We start from the raw sequence: 20,679 nt of genomic DNA on the forward strand, positions 1-20,679 counted from the left end.
AGAGGGCGGTTAGGGATCCTAACCGCCCCCCTGAGAGGGCGGTAGGTCTAACCGCCTCCTCAGAGGACGGGTACGGCCTGCCCGCCCGACCGGAGTCCTTGCCGCCCCCTGAGGGGGCGGGTAGAGGTCCTTACCGCCCTCTCAGGGGGCGGTAAGGGGCCTCCCCGCCCGCCGCGCCGCGGTGCCCGCCCGGCCGCCCTCTCTTATAAAAAGGCCGAAAAATGGCCAAAAATTCATAAAAATCCGAAAAAAAAGGAAAAGTTGAGAAGAGAGAGGAGAAGAGAGGAGATGAGAGGGGAGGAAGAGAGGTCGACGAAGCCCTGTTGCATTTGGGCGGCAAATTTGAAGAAAAAATTCGGGTAAGTCCTTTTTTCCTTTTTATTGTTGTTAATTAGTGCGGTAGTAGTATATGACATAGGTTTTAGACATTTATGACCTAGGGTTTAGAAAGTTATCAAATTTATTTAGAAAATGGTACGATAGCAGTGTAATGTAGAATATTATTTTTAGTATATTATTTTTACTATAGTGGGGTTGTACCTGTGGACGTAGGAGGTAACAGTAGATGATAATTTGCGAACCTAGAATAGCATTTAGAAATTATTTTATCTGATAATTAGAAATATAGTTTGTTGTCTTAACATGGGTTATGTTTGTGGGTGTTCCAGGGATGGCAGATAAATTAATTTTTAGATATATTATGGTGAGGGTGAAATTAGGTACGGTCCTAACGGTGTAGATCTGTCTGGATTTCGTCATGTCATGAAGGATCTTAGTAAAGCTAATGAGAGGATCATTGTGGGTGTGTGCAAATGGCTCATACGGTTTTTCCAACTGGATCCGTAGCAATATGAGCTGAAGTTGAAAGCTGTCCTGAGCCGTGCTAGTCATGGATACTTTGGTGAGCTTATTCCCATCGAAGCCACATCAACTTGGAGGCAGTATGTAGATATATGCTGTGAACGTGGCCTGCCGCTTGTTTTGTTAGCTGAGGCGTACCTGAAAGATCAAAATGAGGTGAACTCTGCGGAAGCAGTAGCAGGACCAAGTGAGGCAGTGGAAGATGAATCAGAGGCGGCTAATGTAGGGTCCAGGGAGGAAGTTGGTGATGTTCCAGAGCTGCAACCGATGGGTGTAGCTGATGAAGGGGAGCACATCCCTAGCATCATTGAAGATATGGATTTGGAAGATGAAGAGTTGGAGGAAGGCCTTGCCGATGGGGATTCGTCTGATGAGGATGGTAATGCTTCAGTTCCTGCAGAGTGGCGGGATCATGAATTTTCGAAGTTGGTGGTTAGCGAGGCTGACCGGACACCGTGGCAGTACCATGAGAACGAGGTGTCACAGGATGCTATGTACCCTATAAAAGAGACAGTTATTGATGCAGTGAAATTCTGGTCGTTGTCTTTTCGTAGGCAATTCAAGGTTGTTAAATCAAGTAAAAGGGAGTACGATGTGAAGTGCTTGGTGCCTCAGTGCCCTTGGCGGGTGCACGCATTCAGAGGGAAATGGGTAGACTATTGGCAATGCTCAATAGTTAAGGAACATAATTGTCACATTGAGGAAATAGAGTTCGCCCACCGTAACATGTCTTCTGCTTTCATTGCAAATGTTATGTACGGAGAGATTGTGGACAACCTAAGGTATGAGCCACGATCAATAATCCGTGCTATTGAGCAAAGGTTCCAGTACACAATAAACTATGCGAAGGCATGGTGGGCGAAACAAAAGGCTATTGAGATGATGTTCGGTACATATGAAGATTTATATCACAATCTACCTCGTCAATTAGCAACAATTTGTGCAAGAAATCCAGACAACTACTATGATATTAAGCATTACCCCTCTACTGATGTGGAGTACAGCGGAAAAAGAGTGTTGCAGCGTGCTTTTTTTGCATTCGCTGCAACTATCAAAGCATTTAGATATTGCCGACCCATCATATGCCTAGATAGAACATTCCTGACTGGGAAGTACAAAGGACAGATTTTGTCTGCAATTGCTGCCACTAGGGTTTGCTTTCGTGGAGAGTGAGAACGGGGACAGCTGGTATTGGTTCCTAGAGTGGATTAAACATGCAATTGTTCTTGACCGACCAGATGTGTGTCTCATTCATGATAGGCATGCAGGATTGTTGCAGGCTTTGCTGGATATGCAACATGGTAGCATGCGACGGGATGTAGCGGCACAGTGGCCCGATCTCAAAAGCAGGTGGTGCATGCGCCATATGGGTGCGAACTTCTACAGACAGTTTAAAAACAAAGAGCTAATGAAGCTCTTCAAGAAGTTGTGCAGTCAAAACCAGCAATGTAAGTTCAATACATTATGGGCAAGACTTGATAAACTGACTCTAAAACAAACTGCGGAGGCTGCACCTAACGGTGATGAACCAATAGCTCTCGGTCCTCTCCCAACCGATACTCCGTAGATTGTAAGGAGATCAGGCTCATCTATTAGGAGCTTCTCACAGTGGATACGCAATGAGCCAAATGAAAAATGGGCTCTGTTGTACGACAGTGGTGGTGCAAGGTATGGAGTAATGACTACAAATCTTGCAGAAGTTTATAACTGGGTCATGCGAGGAATGAGGTCCCTACCACTAGTTGGAATTGTAGAAGGCATTTTGCATGAAACCTGTAAGTACTTTATTGATTGGTATGCAGCTACTAAGGTTGTAATGGAGGACAATCGTATGCTTTACGAATGGATGCTATGTGAGTATATGGAGAAGGCTAATAAGAAGGCCCACATGTATCGCACAAATCAAGAGGGCACTGCAGAGCACAGGTTCAGTGTCCTGTGTCAGGATAAGGGTCGGAGGGGGGTAGACGTGAGCGGCATGTTCAAGAGTGTCTGCTAAGGAGTGGGACATGCATATGTAGTTGTCAGAAGCCACAATTACTCCACAAACCTTATACACACGTCATAGCTGCATGTGCGGAGCACCATATGCTTCCCAGGCAATATGTGTCAAATTATTTTATGAAAGATCAAATACTCAACACATGGAACCAGGAGCTGTATGGTTACGGCATTGTTGACACTTTTACAAGTAATCCAGGGCCTGCAAGAATATATGTGCCTGATTTGGGGAAGATGAAGAACGCACCGGACTGAAGACAAACTCGTCGGATTCGCAACGATATGGATGAATCCGAGGCTGGCCCTAGGATGAAGCGATGCAGTCAGTGCAATGAAGTAGGTCACACTTACAAATATTTTCCCAAAAATGCACCCGGTGATGCACCTGTTGTCTAGGTGAGTTTTATGTGCGTTGTGCTCGTTTTGTACCATTTTAATATTCGTTAATGTTGCATGTAATGATATAGTTAATTTGCATTCAAAGTATATTGTTACTGTATTTATTTAACAATGTATTAATGTACATGTTTTTCAAATGCAGATATGGCTGACCCTGCGACCCCCGAGCTTTTAGACCCTGCCGTGGACAAGAAGCATCGCAGCTTCTTATCCGCCGAGCACCGGACGGAGCTAGGAGTGTTTCGACGGCCCTGGAGAGCTGCTGACGATAGACGAGCGATGGAATTACATGTACTTCGGAAATTTGATACGAAATTGCCATATCACTACTGTTGTTCCATATTATTGATATACTGCAACACTTATAGGTTGGCAGCGGCCGGACTCCTACCGCTTTGCCGGTTGGTCGAGGCCCGATCGACAGAGAACACCGAGGTTGCGGCCCGTCGTTTCTACTTTGATCAGTTGCTGATAGCAGCACTGGTTGACCGTTGGAGGCCGGAGACACATACGTTTCATCTCCCGTGCGGCGAGATGACCCCGACCCTGCAGGACGTAGCCTACCTCTTAGGCCTTCCTTGCGCAGGAGCTGCGGTTGGGGTCATCGATATGCAGGCTAACTGGATGAACGACATGCATCAACGCTTTGGCCCGGTGGAGCGAAAGGCGGACGCACCCCCCTACGTGCCTGAGTTCTTGTTCGATGCACGAGGGCCAACGAAGAAGTGGATCCTACAGTTCCAGGTACGGTAACATACAACCTATCGAATACTAATATAGTATGTCGTAATGATTGTTTCTGACACCAGTCATATGTTTAGCCGGCGTACATACACCCACACGCCAACGCATACGCGGTCTCGAGGCATTTGGAGGCCTTCCTGCTTTGGTTGTTTGGGTGGGTAATATTCACTAGTGGCCAAGCCCACCTGGTTACCAGGACGCTTGTGCCGTACGTCCGGTCGATAGCGGACGCTGATGCGGAGGACGTACCGTAGTTCAGCTGGGCATCCGTTGTTCTTGCTGCGACATATCGGGCGCTCTGCGACGCATGCACGAAAAAGGAGCCACTAGCCACTTTCGCCGGGTGTCCACTTCTTCTGCAGCTGTGGTCGTACGAGCATTTCTCCATAGGTAAATTGGTGGTGGACCGGTCCTCGTACCCAGAGGAATGGTACGGCGAGCCGGACGAGGACACGCCTACTATAGCCTCGATGTGGTGTCGTCGTCAGGTACGTATTTTACATTAACAGTTTCCTTTGTATTCTTTTTGTCTCTAAATATTTATATTGATGTTTGTCACGTAGCCACACTAGGCGCACGAGCAGCCTTGCAGCGCGTACGAGTATTTTTGTACCCAGTTTGACAGGCTACGTCCTTAATTTAAATTCTTAATTTCCTTACACCCCTTCCTTTTTATTTCTTTAATCATTTTTAGAGGAAAAAATGACCCTAACCGCCTCCTCAGAGGGCGGCTAGCACCACTAACCGCCCTCAAAGGGCTGTGCAGCCCTCTCAGAGGGCTGAGAGGCGCCTAGTTTTGCAAATTCTTCTGCAGGGAATTTATTTATTTAAATTTTTAATAAAAAAATATAAAAATAAAAAAACTCCAAAAGCAGCGGGCAGCTGTTGCTGGTTTGGTGGCCTGCGGCTACAGCTGGGCTCAGCCCATGCGCACGAACCACGTGCTAAAAAAAAAGGCCGAAGGCAGCTGCAGCTCACTTGCTGAGTAAAAAAGGAAGAGAAAGAGCAGATGACTTGTTGAAAAAGAAAAAGGAATGGGCAGATGACCTGAGATTAAATTAGGTTCTCTGTCTCGAAAGCCTTTTCATCCGAAAGCTCATGAAGCAAATAACCGTTCACAAGAGGACATACGAGTCTAACTTTCATATTAGTTGAGCTTTATGATAATTTTGTTAGTGTTTATGACGATTATGTTAATAATGGACTTGATCCATTTTAGCACTAACAACGAGGCAATTGATGGCAACTGACCTTGGGGGTTCTTTATGATGAACTGTTGAAACATCGTGATAAAAATAGCTTAAATAATGATGAAATGTTTTGTTCATGAAAATTTATCATAAATTAGCAGACTTGTTCTAGTGAGTTTTCTCTAAGATTGATGAGGGTACTACCAGCTAAAAAACAACAAATCCAAGTTTGCGGCATATCAAAGACAACCTATGTCACTCGGTCTGTTCAGTAAATGATGTGCTTGAAGAAAGGAACTAGAAAAGTTGCACGCCGTTGGCGCGCAATATTGACCCGTTGCTAAAGATACATGAACAACGGCATGTGTATACATGAATTTATTGCTGCTGGAATGGCACTTCAAAATAGATACACTTTAGGTTTTCAACAAAATTAATCAGTTTGAGTTTGATCTAATAAAAATATAATATTATGAAAGTATTTATCAAGACAAATTTGCACATATAATTTTTATGTTTTCAAACTAAATATTCTGGAAGCTATTGACGGTCAAAATTTTAAATGTTTGACTGGATCTTGATCAAAGCGACAAGTATTTATGACCGGAGGGAGTACTAATGCTGTGTGTACGCATCGCATATATCGGCTCCAAGTTAGAAATATATTACAAACCGAGTTAAATATACATATTACATCACATATATAGGTCAAAATACATTACACACTTAATTATAGTTGGCAAAGTAGCAATAAGTCAGTTTGGTCTGACTTATTTAACAGGAACTTTTTGTTTGTGTAAAACAAATTTAATACTGACAAGTTCAAAATTAGCATTGTAAAAGCTATTTAAAATAAGGTATACTCAATCTTGTACAATCTCAATTGTTGATAGCAAATAATGATCAAACTGACATCAAACTACAGATCCCTCCCTCTGAGTAATATCCTTGCATGAATCTATCACCTCATTAAATTTTGTCTTCATTAAGAAATTGGTATTGTCTGCCTCAGTGATGGAGGCAAGTTTATTCTTTTCTCAATCTCGTCGTCACTAAGTTTGTAACATGTTGGATCGATCTCAGCATCAAAATAGAAGGAAATAGGCTACTTCTAAGAATTCAGATTGTGAGGAGAGGGTTTCTAATCGATCATTAAATAATTCAGATTGTGGGTAGGAACTGATTCTGATCGGCTTAATGCAACAACACTCTTATGTTCAGGTTGTAGTTATGCACATGGATTACCTGTTGAGTATGTTTGTTTTCCTTACATGTATATAAACCTGTGCAAGGTACAAACCATTTGCCTTTTTAGTTTTTACTAACACAGGTGAAAGCCTGAAACTCATGAACCGCGATGCAAGGGAATGTTAAGAATAAGTATTAAAATAGTGGCAACGATTAAGACCAGAATTTGTCAACAAATCAGAGCTTGAGAGAAGAAATCTCACCTAGTTAAGATGCATAAACTGAATAGACATGTTATGTTTTGAGAAGCAAAAATAGGTTATACCTCTGCACGAGGAATGATATGCACATTGATTGTATAGTCGTCGGTCTGTAGTAGCTCAAAAGCAGAGATCGTGTAGTTGTGCCTTCATTTTTCTTTCCCTAGCACATTGTTATCAGCTGATGTTACACATTTACTAAGTGGCTACCTGTGAAATTTAACATGATATTAAGTTGCATAGGATAAAGAAAAATCAGTAAGTAAAATGGTAGTTTTGTTCTTCAGCATTAAGAACCTGGTACAAAAGTGATGGATTGCCTGAGCGAGTTCACAATCTGGAATGTAGTGGAGCAGTCAAGCCCAGTTGATATTTCGACCATCAAAAGCGCTCTCACCTGCAAGATGCATCCAAAGAAAATCATTCACAACGCTCTTACGTAAAGCCAATATTTTTGAACTGAAAAAAGATTGCCTTTTTTACCAGTTGTAACACGCTTTTGTTGTCCACTAGAGATGTCCCTCAGCATCTCAACCCCTACCATCGTGTCTGCACATATCTCTAGTTCTAATATCTGAAGCAAGTGATGTCTATATAGTAACCATAGATTAGAGTAATTCAATCTGAAATTATTGTAGGCTGTAGCTCAAAGTTGCATGTACCTTCAGAATATTGTCAGTGACCACATTGGCCTCTTGCCCGCCCATTGCAGACGCCTAATTAAGTTAAGAAAAACCATAGTAAGTCTTTGCTCCTGCTTAGTTAAGTGTTTATGAATAGTTTTACAAAAGAGGTTGTTTTGTAAATACAAGGGGCCTAAAAATAACAGCGCTATGAAATGAGGTTTGCCTTATGAAACAGCCAGCCTAAGCTGCTTCTTACTTGTCTACTTCTGCTCTCCTGCTCTCCAAGTCTCCATGTTTAGCAAAGGGTTGAGAATATAAACCTTCAGTTCCGTCAGTGACAAAAAAAAAAAAAAAGAACCAGCATTTCCACATGCACTCAGGAGAGAAATGAAAGTTATGTGAGTTGGCATAACCTTGACACTCCTAATCTCCTCGAATAGCTGTAAGGCTCCTGTAGCACGGCTGTGGTACTAATAACCTCCTATCAGTGCATTCCAAGAAACTAAATCTTTTTGTGTACGCATCTGCTTGAAGATGACATTTGCATTGGTTAGTTTGACATATCTGGAGTACATTGTTATAAGTGCATTGCTGATTGCGATATCTGGCAGACATGACTTCTCAATAAGTTGGTGGAGCTGAGCTCCAAGGCGCAACATAGCAAGTGAAGCACATGCTGCTAGAACTGAAGAGAAAGTGTGCCGATCAGGCCTCTTACCAACTTCTAGCATCCTTTGAAATAGCTTGATTACACCATCATAGTCCCCTTTTTGCTCATAACCAGATATCATTGTATTCCACGTGATGGTTCCATGCTCTGGCGTCCTATCAAAGAATCCTCGGCGAACAGCTTCTGGGCATCGTCCATGAGCCCTCGGCGAGCGCAAGCGCCGAGGAGGGTATTCCACGTGATGGTGTCGCGCTGGGGCATTTCGTCGAACAGGCGGCACATGGCGGCGATGTGGTCCGGGTGCAGCGAGCGTGCGTACGTGGCGAGGAGCGTGTTCCACGAGACGGCGTCGCGGACGGGCATGGCGTCGAAGAAGTCACGCGCTGCGCGGACGTCGCCGCGGCGACGGAGAGGAGCGCGTTGAAGAGGCGCCGGGCGGCGGCAAAGCGGCAGCGGCAGAGGAGCGCCGCGAGGGAGCGGTTGTGTTGGCGGACGAGGTCTTCGGTGGGGGCCGCAGCAGCGGCCGCGACGCCGGTGCCGCGATGAGCGACGGCCGCCGAGATGCGAGGCGGACATCTCCGCATCAGGGACGGACCAGCAATGCTATATGGGCTCGGGTTGGGTTTAGCCCCAATCTTATGGGGTCATAGTCCGACGATCGACCGGGTGATTGAGCCCGCTGCTGCGGGGCCGCCGTCGTGGTGAGGTGACAAGGGTGGTGGCCGGAGAGAAGAGCGGACTTGACGCAGTTCATCATGACGGCGTATGGTGACCGACGGAGTGGGTGGGGGTGGTACCAGCGGCGAGGTGCGCAGAGGTCGGGCAGGACGGAGTTCTTGAAGCGTAAGAAGGAAGATGGAGGTCTCTGGAAGGCTCCGACGGGGCGTATTCTGGAAGGAGCCGAGCGACGAGCCAGCGAGCTCCAGATCGAACGGTTATCATCAGCTGGTGTTCAGATCCGACGGTTCAAAATTAATAGCTGACGTGGATAGCTCCACAGAGCTCAAATGTGACCAAATTTAGACTATGTATAGATATGTACAGAGTGATACATATATACACCTATGTCACTTGTATATGTAGATTAGTAATACCCTTTGGTTCTATTTGGTTGAGCTTATCAGTAGTTTTTGGTTCTCAGAAGTCATAAGTAGTGCCAAATAAGTTGAGCTTATGCTAACTTTTGAAAATCTGATAAGCTGGTTTCTGATGAAATAAACTAAAAACTGATAAGCTGGCTAAGAGTAACTTTTCTAAAAAGCTATGTGTTGAGAGTATAAAATTAAGTCCATAAGTTAATAGCTTTTCTTATAAGTAGCTTTTTAAAAAAGCAGCTTTTTAACAAAAGCTCATAAATTTTAGCTGTGCCAAACAGAACACTTGTATTAGCATATGGCCCTGCCAAATGCTTGAACCTGATGAGTTAGGTAAGTTTGTCGTAATCTTTATCGACAATATACTCATCTACTCTAAGGGTGCTGAAGGACACGAGTTCCACCTAAGGATAGTTATGAAAAGATTAAAAACCCATGAGCTTATTGTCGAATTCGACAAGTGTGATCATTGGCTAAAGAAAGTTACTTTCTCTGAAACATTATAACCACAGAAAGAGTAGCAGTATACATTGCTAAGGTCACAGAAAGAGTAGCAGTATATATTGCTAAGGTTAGATCGATTGCCAATTGGAAACGATCGACCAATGTGACCGAAGTCAAAAGTTTTCTAAGAATAGCTGATGCACATGCACACTTCACGGACCTAACAAGCAATGTATTCATGAAGAATTGGATTAGTTGGACATAGACTTTTATGGATGTTGTTCTCGTTAGCTCCAAAGAGTGATGAGGAACGTGAGCAACATTGAGAACATATCTAAAGATGGTAGAAATATCTGTTGGAATATAAGGTACTTTTATGTTTAATTTAATCTATAAATAATTCAGAGTAAAAACTGATAAATTGATATGACCCTCGTAAAGATAGTATGATGCCATCAAATGTGAGCAAGGTCAGAAGTATCACTTGTCTAGCTAATCAACATCACGAGAGTGTTAATAACATAATGATAATACTAAAAATCTAGTATAACAATAACAACTACGGAGCTACCCAAAGGAAAGAAGTTTGAATGAAGCTGAGCATCAGGACCAATTCAACCAGAATACCCAAGGTTACACAACGACCAATCAAAAAGCTTAAGCCATGCTTAGGATAATTGAGACATGGTTGACGAAGAGTCTACACTGAGGATCAATAATAACCAATGAGATGTGGATACATTCGCCAGTCAGAAGATGGCAAAAGTCCTGAAGGAATAACTCCGTTGCTCATAGGGTTGTGCGACATGTTTAAAGAATGAATGGCCAGTTGAGAGCTGGCAAAGGAAATTTCAATACCGTTGATGGTAAAAGAGTTAAGATGGAAGAAAGATTTACCATAACTCATACCAAATAGAGAGCAACGTCTGACCGGTGGAAGGACTGGAACGAGATATCAACGGGTAAATAAAGAGTCACATGCTTTATGGATTCCTAGGATCAGAACCTTTTAAGGGGGTAGCCCCTTGGTACTTTGGAAGCTATATATACCGATAATGAGTATTGATGCGAACCTAAGTTCAAAGCATGGATGCTTACTGGATATAGATAACAAGAACATCACAAGTTTGGAAATAGCCTTAAGAGCACAAAATCAGAAGTAAGTTGGCGGGTCTTTTGGACTAACGAAGATCATTATTAGCGAAGTTTTAATGGAAGTAAGTGGTTATGTAGAGGACCACATAACTATCGGTGGATAATAAATTTTGATATTGGTGATCATAATGGAATACAAAATTTTGGATATAAAAAGAGATTCCAATGAGAGCTGGTGGTTAGACGATCAGGCCATGGACACCCCAATCGAATCTAATAAGAAAAGTACGAGGCATGAATCGCACCCATGAATTATCAGTCGGATGAGCTGGGTTAACCAGGGCAAGGAATATGTTATTGGGTAGATATAAATAGATTAAGTCCTTGAGATTGAAATTATTGAAGTCACATCAATACTATATCCTAACAGTGGAGGAATTGGCGCCCTTCTCAGGCCTGCTAATGTAGCAGTAGGCCCTAAGTACGTATACATATATTTGTATATATATGTATGTATATATGTATATATATACGTATATATATATGTATATATATGTGTACCTATATGTATATATGTACATACATACGTATAGGTACACATGTATACGTATATATATACATACATATGTAAATTTTTTTCCAAAAATTCTAGAAAAATATCGAAATAAATATTAGTTACATTAATAAATCAGCTGAAAAATATCTAAAATGCAAAAAAATATGAAACAAATTTTTTGAAGGTTAGTATTATTTTCACCTACATGTTAAAACTATGTGCATGCATAAAAGTACTACTGTTTTCTCTATAATTAATTTAATGTGTTTAATATTAATAATTTTATAAATAAATATTGAAGTGTACAAAATTTGTGAACTTAATTTTTTAGTCTTTTTTTATCGTGTTCTACACAATAAAATAAAAATGAACGCGACGTACGCGTGCCAATCGGACTAGTGGAAATCCTAACAAGATTCGGTGGATAATCAAGAATCGGAAGATACCCTAGATTACATAATTGTTCGGATTTACATTAGGGCTTACCATTAACCAGAGAGGATATACCAAAAGATCGATTCAAAGAGTAATCATTAAGTTGCATCTTGTTTTTTGCTCGTCTGTTCAACCATGCAAGGAGCCTAGGACGCGCACGGCCAGGCTCCCGCAGACGCCATTACAACTACAAGACAAGAGAGACAGTAGCCAAAAGGCCTGTGTGTTCATCAGAAATAAATGCGTGTTCTGCTACGGCTTCTAGCACTGGGCGATCCTACTGCTTAGCTTCCCAAGGCCCGTCTACCTGACCACAGCATTGCCACGTTCTCGACTCTGCGGAGCAGGAGAAGTAAATGTGGATGCCTTTTCATGGAAGTACTGCACGCGAGGCAGATTGGCAGATGGCAGGCGGCCGAACGGTGTACAGGAGCTTCTTTGACGCGAGCACGAGCTTTGGTCGTCGCCGGTGATGACCGGGCAGTGTCTGACCGGCGGGAGCCTGCGAGGCGCCATGGGTGAGTGCAGTGAGTAGCACTACATTACACGTACGTGCGCGTGCAGCCGTGCACTGTGCGGCATGGTGAGACCTGTCACCTCTACCCGCGTTCCGCATATGTTGTGCACACACTGCTGGGCCATCACGACGGGACTGTTGGGCCAATAATGTCATTTCCTCGCGAGAATGAATGAGCTAGGACGTTGCTTTATTGCACTAATAGCCTACTGCTGCTCCATCTAGTCTGAATTATTTATTTTTCTACTTTCATGCACGCACAATAATGGATGAGGTAATATTACAGATTTGGACATATTTTGCCCCTGTTAATTAGAGCATCTCTAAGAAAATTGCTATCCGGCTCCATATAGCTAAAATTAGAAAATTAAACTAAAAAATCAACACTATCAGACTCTATATGGCTATGTATCTTTACCGAGCCTTTAAATGGCTCACCTTGGCCCCACACGCGTCGCCTGCCAGTGGAACGCGCGAAGCACACCGATGACCACGCCGACTGCTTCGCTCACCGGCTGGATTGAGTTCATTGGCACCCAAATCGACTTCCTCTGGCGCGAGATAGCTCATCAGTGCCCAAATCGACTTCCTTCGCCGCAAGATGGAGCTCATTGGTGCCCAAATTGAGCTCCTCGCTTCCGCAGCTGAGCTCCGCCAGCGAGCTTGTACTCATAGCTGCTGGATTTAAGGTCCCCATCACCCAAATTGACCTCCCGCTCGCTACTTCCCGCGCCAGCCCGCCCGCTCGCTAATTTTGGAAATCGAAGTTTGCATCAAGGTGGAGCTAAATCGATTGCGTACCTGCATTGCAAGTTCTTGATCTGTCCAAACAGCAACTCCAGCGGAGACTTTCTCTTCGGCGACCTCGATCTCCCGAAATAGCATAGGAACCTTGATATATTTGATGGTGGCAGGGCTATCGAAGGAGCTGAGAATGGAGATGGGCATTTCCTCAGTGCTGATCCTAGGTCGCTGCCTCTCGGGCTGCCGCGAGCACCACGCGTCCGCACCGCCGCATCAGACTTGTGCATTTCTCGATGGAAGAATCAAGATAGAGGAGGAAGAAGATGGATGGGTACTGTAGCACATAGATCAACCTATATATGGACTGTTTTGAGCTGGTTGTAACCTAAGTGTATTGGCAAATATCAACCCATTAGAGTATAGGGGATAAAATATAAAGAACTCTTAGAGTCTGTTGGAGAACGATAAAATTTATAGAGAAACTCTTTTAGATATGACTACCTATACAAGTATACTGGGGATGAGTTTTAGAGAGTTTTTTTAGATGCTCTTATGTACCCATTTCTGTAGCAACATTTTTAAGAAGGCCATTAATGGGTGTGTTTAGTGGAAAATATTGCCGAGAAAATTCATAATGTGTGACGTCTATTTGCAAACAAAAATTAGCCTGCTGAAATGAGATCTGTTGCTCAGCGGAGGTTGAAACTTGTAATTTCATTTTCAATTCACTTCATTTCCGAAGAGCAAATTTGTGTTTCCTGAAAAACCAAAATCACGGGATGTGTGCCGCATTGATCCAGAGAAAGCAAGAACATAAAAAATCCAATCACTTTTCAAATTGCATCTATATATATATGTACTCCACTACTCCTATATTTTGCTATGTTTCTTTTTTTTGGGTTCCTCTACGTTGATTGGTCTGTATAATTTGACTGAGTTATGAAATATATCAACTTTCTATTTCCCTAGAGCCAGTTTGTGTTTTTATGTTCATTCTGAAAAGAAAAACTTGGGATGCTGAGATTGGCTTGGATGGTTAGTGGAGGTTGTTGTATACCTACCCACTAAGTATCAAACTACAGATTTATTTCTTGTGTATCTCACTAAGATGAAATTTTTTTATACTATGTATCCGTCGACAGAGAGATATCTGTAGTGACTTCGTTAATCTTCAAGCTCCACATATCTAGTCTTCAATAGACGCTGTGTGAGTACTTTATATATGGTGGTGTGAGTGTGTGCATATGTTTACGAGGTTATACTAGTGTTTCTAAAAAATCATAGGATGTTTTCTGCAAAAAAACATCTTGGGATCTATACCGCATTGATCTAGATAAAACAGAAACACAAGAAGTCCAATCAGAAAACCAAATTTCAAATTCTATCAACATATATATTTTGCTACGTTTATCTTTCTTTTAAAGTTCCTCTACGTTGACTGGCTTGGATAATTTAACTCAGTTACAACGGAAATCAAGCTCTCTACATTATGTCCCATAGTTCTTAAATCATGTTATTCTATTCAAATTTTGTGTCAAATTCTTGCACAAATTCTGAAACATCAATATGTTTGTTGCCAAAATTTCTACCGGTGAACCAAGCAATTTGTGACCAATTTTAAAATTGTGTTAACTATCAGTAATATGCTGTGCCGAAGACATTATGAGGGTCTGAAAGTAACCATGTTAATTAGCTGTAACTGAAATAAACAGTTGTGATACATGGCGATTGTCACTTGCCCAAATATCTACGAGATAAACCGGACCGCCATTTATGTGCCGTTTCGGTTTGTGACACTGGGGCTTCGTTTGGATGCAAGAGTAGGCAAACCCAGGGAAGGAAAGTCCTAGGGGGGTTTTTGATGGCACATGCAAACCCCGGGGGGAAAAACCACTCCCGTGCTGCTGTTTGGAGGGAAATTTCAGGGATGTCTTTGTGCCTGCTGCAGTACCTTGCTGCGGATGGTGCAGTAGGTTGCCTGTGCTGCTCTACGTTGCTGCTGATTTGGTAGATCAAAACTAATCAAACCATCACACATACTTACGATAAAGAGTACTATGATTTGTAATACTGAAAATTGAAGAGTATTTTCATGTCCAAGCATAGAAATGCAAATCCATCAAGTCATACAGCTTTCATATTGCTCTTGACTCCTCGATTGCCAAACCAGAATAAGAAGTATGTACGTATCAATTTATAGCATCCAGATAAACTTGAAATGTGGCAAGAACGCAAGATTAAAGACTAAACTTTTGTTACAGAATATCACTTCAAAACTCTGTTTTCCAAAATAGCTAGTGATCAGCACTACACTGTGAATATTCTGCCTTAGCATAGAATCTTCTGACGATAGGTCACCTAAATTTGGATGAACTTCTGAAGACAATTGACCTGCAAAAACAACAATATTCTGCTGCTGAGGGACTAAATGGATTATAACATTATATCTTCAAAACAACATTTATAAGACATGGTGAAGTAGCCCATCCCCTAATGCAGGCGCCTGCATTTCCAACCTGTGCATACAGCTTTGAAAGGATCATACCTATGAAGTAATTTTCTTCTTCAGCCAGATTAATCGCACATTTGGATTCTTGGTTTTGATGAATATTTGTCTATTCACCTCACTTTCGAAGACCACCAATGCGTCTGCCTTCTCTTCATCGGTTAATTCTTCCATGGCTTCCAAGTTATCGATACACTTTTCAATGGAATAATCATCTTCACGCCTTCTCTTTTCATCCAGATTTTCCATAACTTTTTTCTGTTTGTTCCTTTTTGTAGTCCAAGTAGTCTCCAAGAACAGCTGCAACTTGACTTTGCTTGCGCTATTTCCCACTATCACCTTCTTGCTATCCTAAATTATGATCGGATGGTGCAGATTGAGCTTCATTGGGTTCAATATGTTGATTTGATGTCCCTTGACCATCCAAACTTGAAGCAAATAGATTTGTATGCACGTGTTCAGAGGCAGGGGCACGTGCTGTATGCTCTGTTTGGAGTTACTTCTTTCATTTGGAGGTTCCACTCGCTCAGTTGATGTAAAATTTAAATCTCCAGTAGCAATGCTTCCTATTCCAAAGCAAAAATCAGCAGCACAAAAAACTGTAAAACTGATAAAACGAGGATCATAATTTTGAGAATCAAGCAAATTCGTATAACCATAACTTCAAAGGTTCCTATTGCACATGTGGTAGGCCTTATCCTGATCCAGAAGCCAAAAAACAAGTTGAAATGATACAGTGCTGAATTTGAGAGGACTGGTTTCACTAGGATCATATTGGTCTTAACTCTATTGAACAGGTTCTCTACTTTCCATGATCTTTAATATGAGACATGATGCCTCATTCATTCATTCACTAAAAACTATCACACATTACAGTGCCACACGGGAATCCAAAAAAAGAACAACCAAGAAATTAAAGAGTAAGGAACAACAGCACTGTAATGTGCTAAGCACATTATACTCATTTACTAAGCACAGTTAATGGAAGCAGTAGTATTATCCAGATGTAACAGTAAGGAACAATAGCATATTTCTTACATAATATTACACAGTATAAGGAACAATTTTACCTTTATATAGAGATGCCAAGTAATTAAAGAGAGGAAAGGGCTTTTGGCGGAACTTCCTCACTTTGGGGTGATCCTATGCAACGTAACAATGTAATTAGTACAAAAAAAATTACAAGATTACTATTTCTAGAGAGAGTAAATGTCTTACCTTAATAATTTTATCCCAGATTTTTGGTTCAGCAATTATCATGCCCATAGAATCATCCCAACCCGTACCACTCTGTTTCTTTGCATCCCTTATTGATTTATAGCTTGCTTTAAGTTCCTTCTCCTTTTCTTGTAGTTGTTGCTTTGTGAAATGTGCTATAGGGAACCTCTCATTGAACTTGATGGTGATACTCCTCCAACCCTCTGATACCCAACCATTTTGCCCTTTGAACTTTGGGTTGTTGTTATGGTCATGTAATATATCAACAAGACTTTTCTCGTGGAGTTCCAAGCAGCCCTTGAGACTTCTTTGACATATCAATTCTATGAAAAGAACGTCCAGCATGTCCAGCATTAAAAAAAAGGCAGCATGTCCAGCATTAAAAAAATAAGAAAGCATGTCCAGCATTAAAAAAAAAGACATATCAAAGTATAATGATGTCTCTTACATATCAAATCATAAGCAAACTAGTGAGTACTACTAATTTAAGCATCTATTACACATAGTAGAGGTACCATACTACTTTACAAGACATCATGTTGAACTAATTATTGTAGGCAGCCCACATCTGTAGTGCGATCTGATCTCTGAGAGTACTTCCATCACTTGACTCCAAGTCATTTGGGTAGTTGTCATCGCCCTCCGGAACATCAACATAGTCGACTGGTGAGATATTAGTTGGTTGGTCATCTAGCTACCCTTCTTGACCATTTTGCCCTCTAATTATATTGTGAAATGCAACAGCTGCAGCTGGAATCTTAATCTGAGACTCTATGGGATAGAATGTGCCTACTTTTAGAATCGGAAACTGCTTCTTTAGAACACCAATGGCCCTCTCTATGTGGTTGCGAAGTATTACATGACGATGGTTGAACAATTCTCTATAGTTAGCATAACCACTTTGAGATGAGCGACGCCTCCTGAACTCACTGAGGTGGTATCGAACTCCTCTATATGGGGCAATAAAGGATGGTGTGTTTGCGTACCCACCATCTACAAGATAGAATTTCCCCTCCGGCACATGAAATCCCTTGCTAAGAGCAGATCTAAGGACCCCTGCATCTGATGCAAACCCTTCCCATCCACATGAAATGAATGTGAAGTTAAGATCAAAGTCGCAAGCTAACATAACATTTTGAGATAGAGTTCCTTTCCTATTCCTATAGGGAGGGGCCTTGTCTTCTGCAATGGTGATTGGTATATGTGTTCCATCGATGGCACCAATGCAATTCTGCACGCAAGGAAAGAAATTAAGGACTTGGCACTCAAGGAAAGAAAAGCTTGGGGAAAGGTATGTGTTTAGTATATGGCTCACCTGAAAAGAGGGCATAAAACGAGGATCTGTAGCAATTTTCGTATGAGTTCGGGTTGAACTTGGGAGCTTCACAAATATTTGAGTCAAGGCAGGAATTATATTGAAAACTTCTGTTATTTTCCTATGGATTGTTTCCCCGTTGTGTTGAAAAGCTTTTTGTAGCCTCTGATTGCTAGCATTGTGTGAGAGCATGAACATGAACATCCCCAGCTGCTCCTCAACAGCAACACCTCGTGTGTCACGCAACAAATTCTCCGTTCTAAGAAAATTTGACGTGGCTCTAAATATCTCCGGCTCGATGCGGAACTCAACTCTACACCAAATCTCGTGCCCTTCTAGGATTTCCTTAACCTTTTTAGCACCAGGAAGAGAGGAGGTATGGACGTGCCTTTTCTCTTCTTGTAGGTATAAAAGTAAAGCAGGAACAAGTAAAAGGAATAGCTCATCGTCCTCTTCTTCCTCCTCTAAAAAAAATTGCCTAACTTGCTCCTCCCAAGAACCCATTATCTAGTAAAATGACAAGAAAACATGTAGATCTAAATTGAAGCTGTAACAAACATACAGATCTTAATTCATTAACCTAGCCACTAGTATTCAAGAAAACATGTATAAGAAGCAGAGTAAATGTTAAACTAAGAGACGATGTGAAGCAAATAAGACCAATTGTGACTTGCATCAGCGAAGTAACTAGAGAGGCAGAGGTATGCAGTTTAATTTCAGTACCTCTTTGCACTGCTTCTTGAGCTTCAAGTTCTCATCCACCAGCCGGCGAACTTCCTTTTCTAGATTTTCCACGTATGCCTGCACACGAACAAATCACTTAAAAATCAGTAAAAATTGAGCTATTAACTTTCATAATCCAAACATGTAGGCCTTTTTTCAGGTGTACTAACTGTGCACTCTTTGCGATTGTTGCGGTGTTTCTGTCTAAGGAGTCCAGGAGGCATGTGGGGGCTAAGGAGAGTGGACTACAAAGGATAGGGAGTAGAGCATGATTATAGCCTTAGAGGCTTAGAGAGCATGGTAAGGTGGCATTGTGGTATTGTTCATTTTTTCTTCATCATCTCACAAATCTGGGTCTATGGGTATAATGTTGCCAAGAGTTGGCCCAAATAATTGGTAACATGTTGCATAAAATCTTTATCACCACAAATCATTGTATCCTCATGCATCAAATATAAGATAGTATTTTTTTTCTCACCCTGCCATTAGCAATGCTATTAAAAAATTTGGTATTATTATCCCACTCAATGACTCAATTCGCATGAGATCTTTTAAACCAAGACAACCCCTCCTCATTAAACATTTTTTTGCAACTCAGCCAAAATATTAGCTTTTTTTCATGGTTGTATTACAGTCCAAAGGACCTTCTTCTTTCATACTTTCAATATTAGCTAATTCTTCCTTAAGGAGACATTTTCGATTTTACCAGCCAAGTGTCCACCCCAACCTTTAAGATGGGCTCTCAATTTTTCTAGTTTATTACATCAACACTTCCACCCTTAACATTTTCCTTCCATATTTTTGTAACCTCACTCATAAAAGCTTCTTGTTCAAGCCAAGCAAGCTCAAATTTCAACAGATTGTTCTTAGAATTCTTTGAGGTAGAGGTAGAAATCAAGGGAATGTTATGGTCAGATAGATCTCTAGAAATCTTTTGAACCAAAACCATAGGTAAATGCTTTCCCAATCATTGCTAACCAAAATCCTATCCTACCTCTCTAGTGTTGGATCTTCTCTATTATTACACCAAGTGAAGACCCCACCATTCACATGTAGCTCCCTGAGCTCATTAACATGAATAATGGAATTGAAAAGGTGGGAAAACTGGGAAAGAGTATTTAGCCGGTTGTTTTTCATGAGTCTATCTTATAATGTTGAAATCTCCACCTATCATGAGAGGCAAATGTGCCTGAGCACAGAAATGAGAAAATTCAATAAGAAATTCATGTTTATTTTCATCCTAGGCAGCTCCATATACATTGATCAAGGTCCACTTTGACCTCAACTCTTTTTCAAAGAGATCAATCTGAATAAGGTCATTGGTTCCTAATTTGGGAATAACAATACTACAAGCACACAAGTTACCACGACTTTTTGTATTGTGTGAATCCGCTTACACTCCAGAAATCATAAGTTAGGCATCGCCACAGCATCGCTATGAAAGAGCAAAATGCAGAAGTGAACCACACCACCAAGTTCAACAAAAGAAAGGCAACGACATTACCATCATGCGTTGAGAAAGACCTAGGACCGAGAATCGGCGAGGCAGTGAGGATTTTCGGGAGCACTGCTAGGGTTTGGCGTGGGGGAGGGCTATTGCAGAAGGATTTTCGGGAGCACTACCAACTGTAAGCTGATACTGGTGGAGACAGCCGCGCCGATGGCAACGATGACCACCAGACCCTAGAGGCGAAATCCCACCAAAACGCTACGAACGACGTCCCCACAAACCCCACCCAAAAGAGAGGAGGGCAGGCTCAGTGCCAAGTTCACGGCCGCACCATCCCCCACCCCAGGCGCCGCATTCCTCGCATGCGGGTAGCAGGGTTGCACCACCGCATCTCTTACGACACGAGCAGATTTGGAGACCCCGTTGAGGAGGCGACCGGGGAGACGCCCCCGATCATCGCTTTCCCCGTGACGCCGCAAGAGGGAGGAGATGGAGATGGATCTGGAGGCGAACTCACCATTTGGGTTCGTTGGAGCGGAAGGGGCTGGGCTCCCAGGAAGCCAGAGACCGCGTTGCGGGGTTGGAGTTGGTCACTGGTGAGGCGGAGGGAGGGTAGTTTGGTCTGTGCCCTTCAGACGGTTGC

At 42.1% G+C, this 20,679-nt stretch overlaps 1 protein-coding gene and 1 pseudogene across 1 annotated transcript; both read right to left on the bottom strand.

Moving 5' to 3' along the window:
- Nucleotides 1–15,369: 15,369 nt before the first annotated feature.
- Nucleotides 15,370–17,151, bottom strand: LOC133905964 (uncharacterized; annotated as a pseudogene).
- Nucleotides 17,152–17,242: 91 nt separating this feature from the next.
- Nucleotides 17,243–18,367, bottom strand: LOC133905965 (uncharacterized). Its single transcript, XM_062347785.1, has 2 exons — nucleotides 17,864–18,367; nucleotides 17,243–17,779 (listed from the first exon to the last, which is right to left on the bottom strand). The coding sequence occupies exons 1-2, from the start codon at nucleotides 18,365–18,367 to the stop codon at nucleotides 17,243–17,245; spliced, it is 1,041 nt and encodes a 346-aa protein (XP_062203769.1).
- Nucleotides 18,368–20,679: the final 2,312 nt, after the last annotated feature.

This window comes from Phragmites australis, chromosome 23 (genome assembly GCF_958298935.1).
Source record: "Phragmites australis chromosome 23, lpPhrAust1.1, whole genome shotgun sequence".
Classification (NCBI taxonomy): domain Eukaryota; kingdom Viridiplantae; phylum Streptophyta; class Magnoliopsida; order Poales; family Poaceae; genus Phragmites; species Phragmites australis.

What these genes read in the sequence shown, in the direction of transcription:
- LOC133905965 (XM_062347785.1), bottom strand. Translation starts at nt 18,367, where the DNA reads ATGGGTTCTTGGGAGGAGCAAGTTAGGCAATTTTTTTTAGAGGAGGAA. An exon ending in GTTTTATGCCCTCTTTTCAG is followed by an intron (nt 17,780 to 17,863) that starts GTGAGCCATATA and finishes CCTTGCGTGCAG; the next exon opens with AATTGCATTGGTGCCATCGA.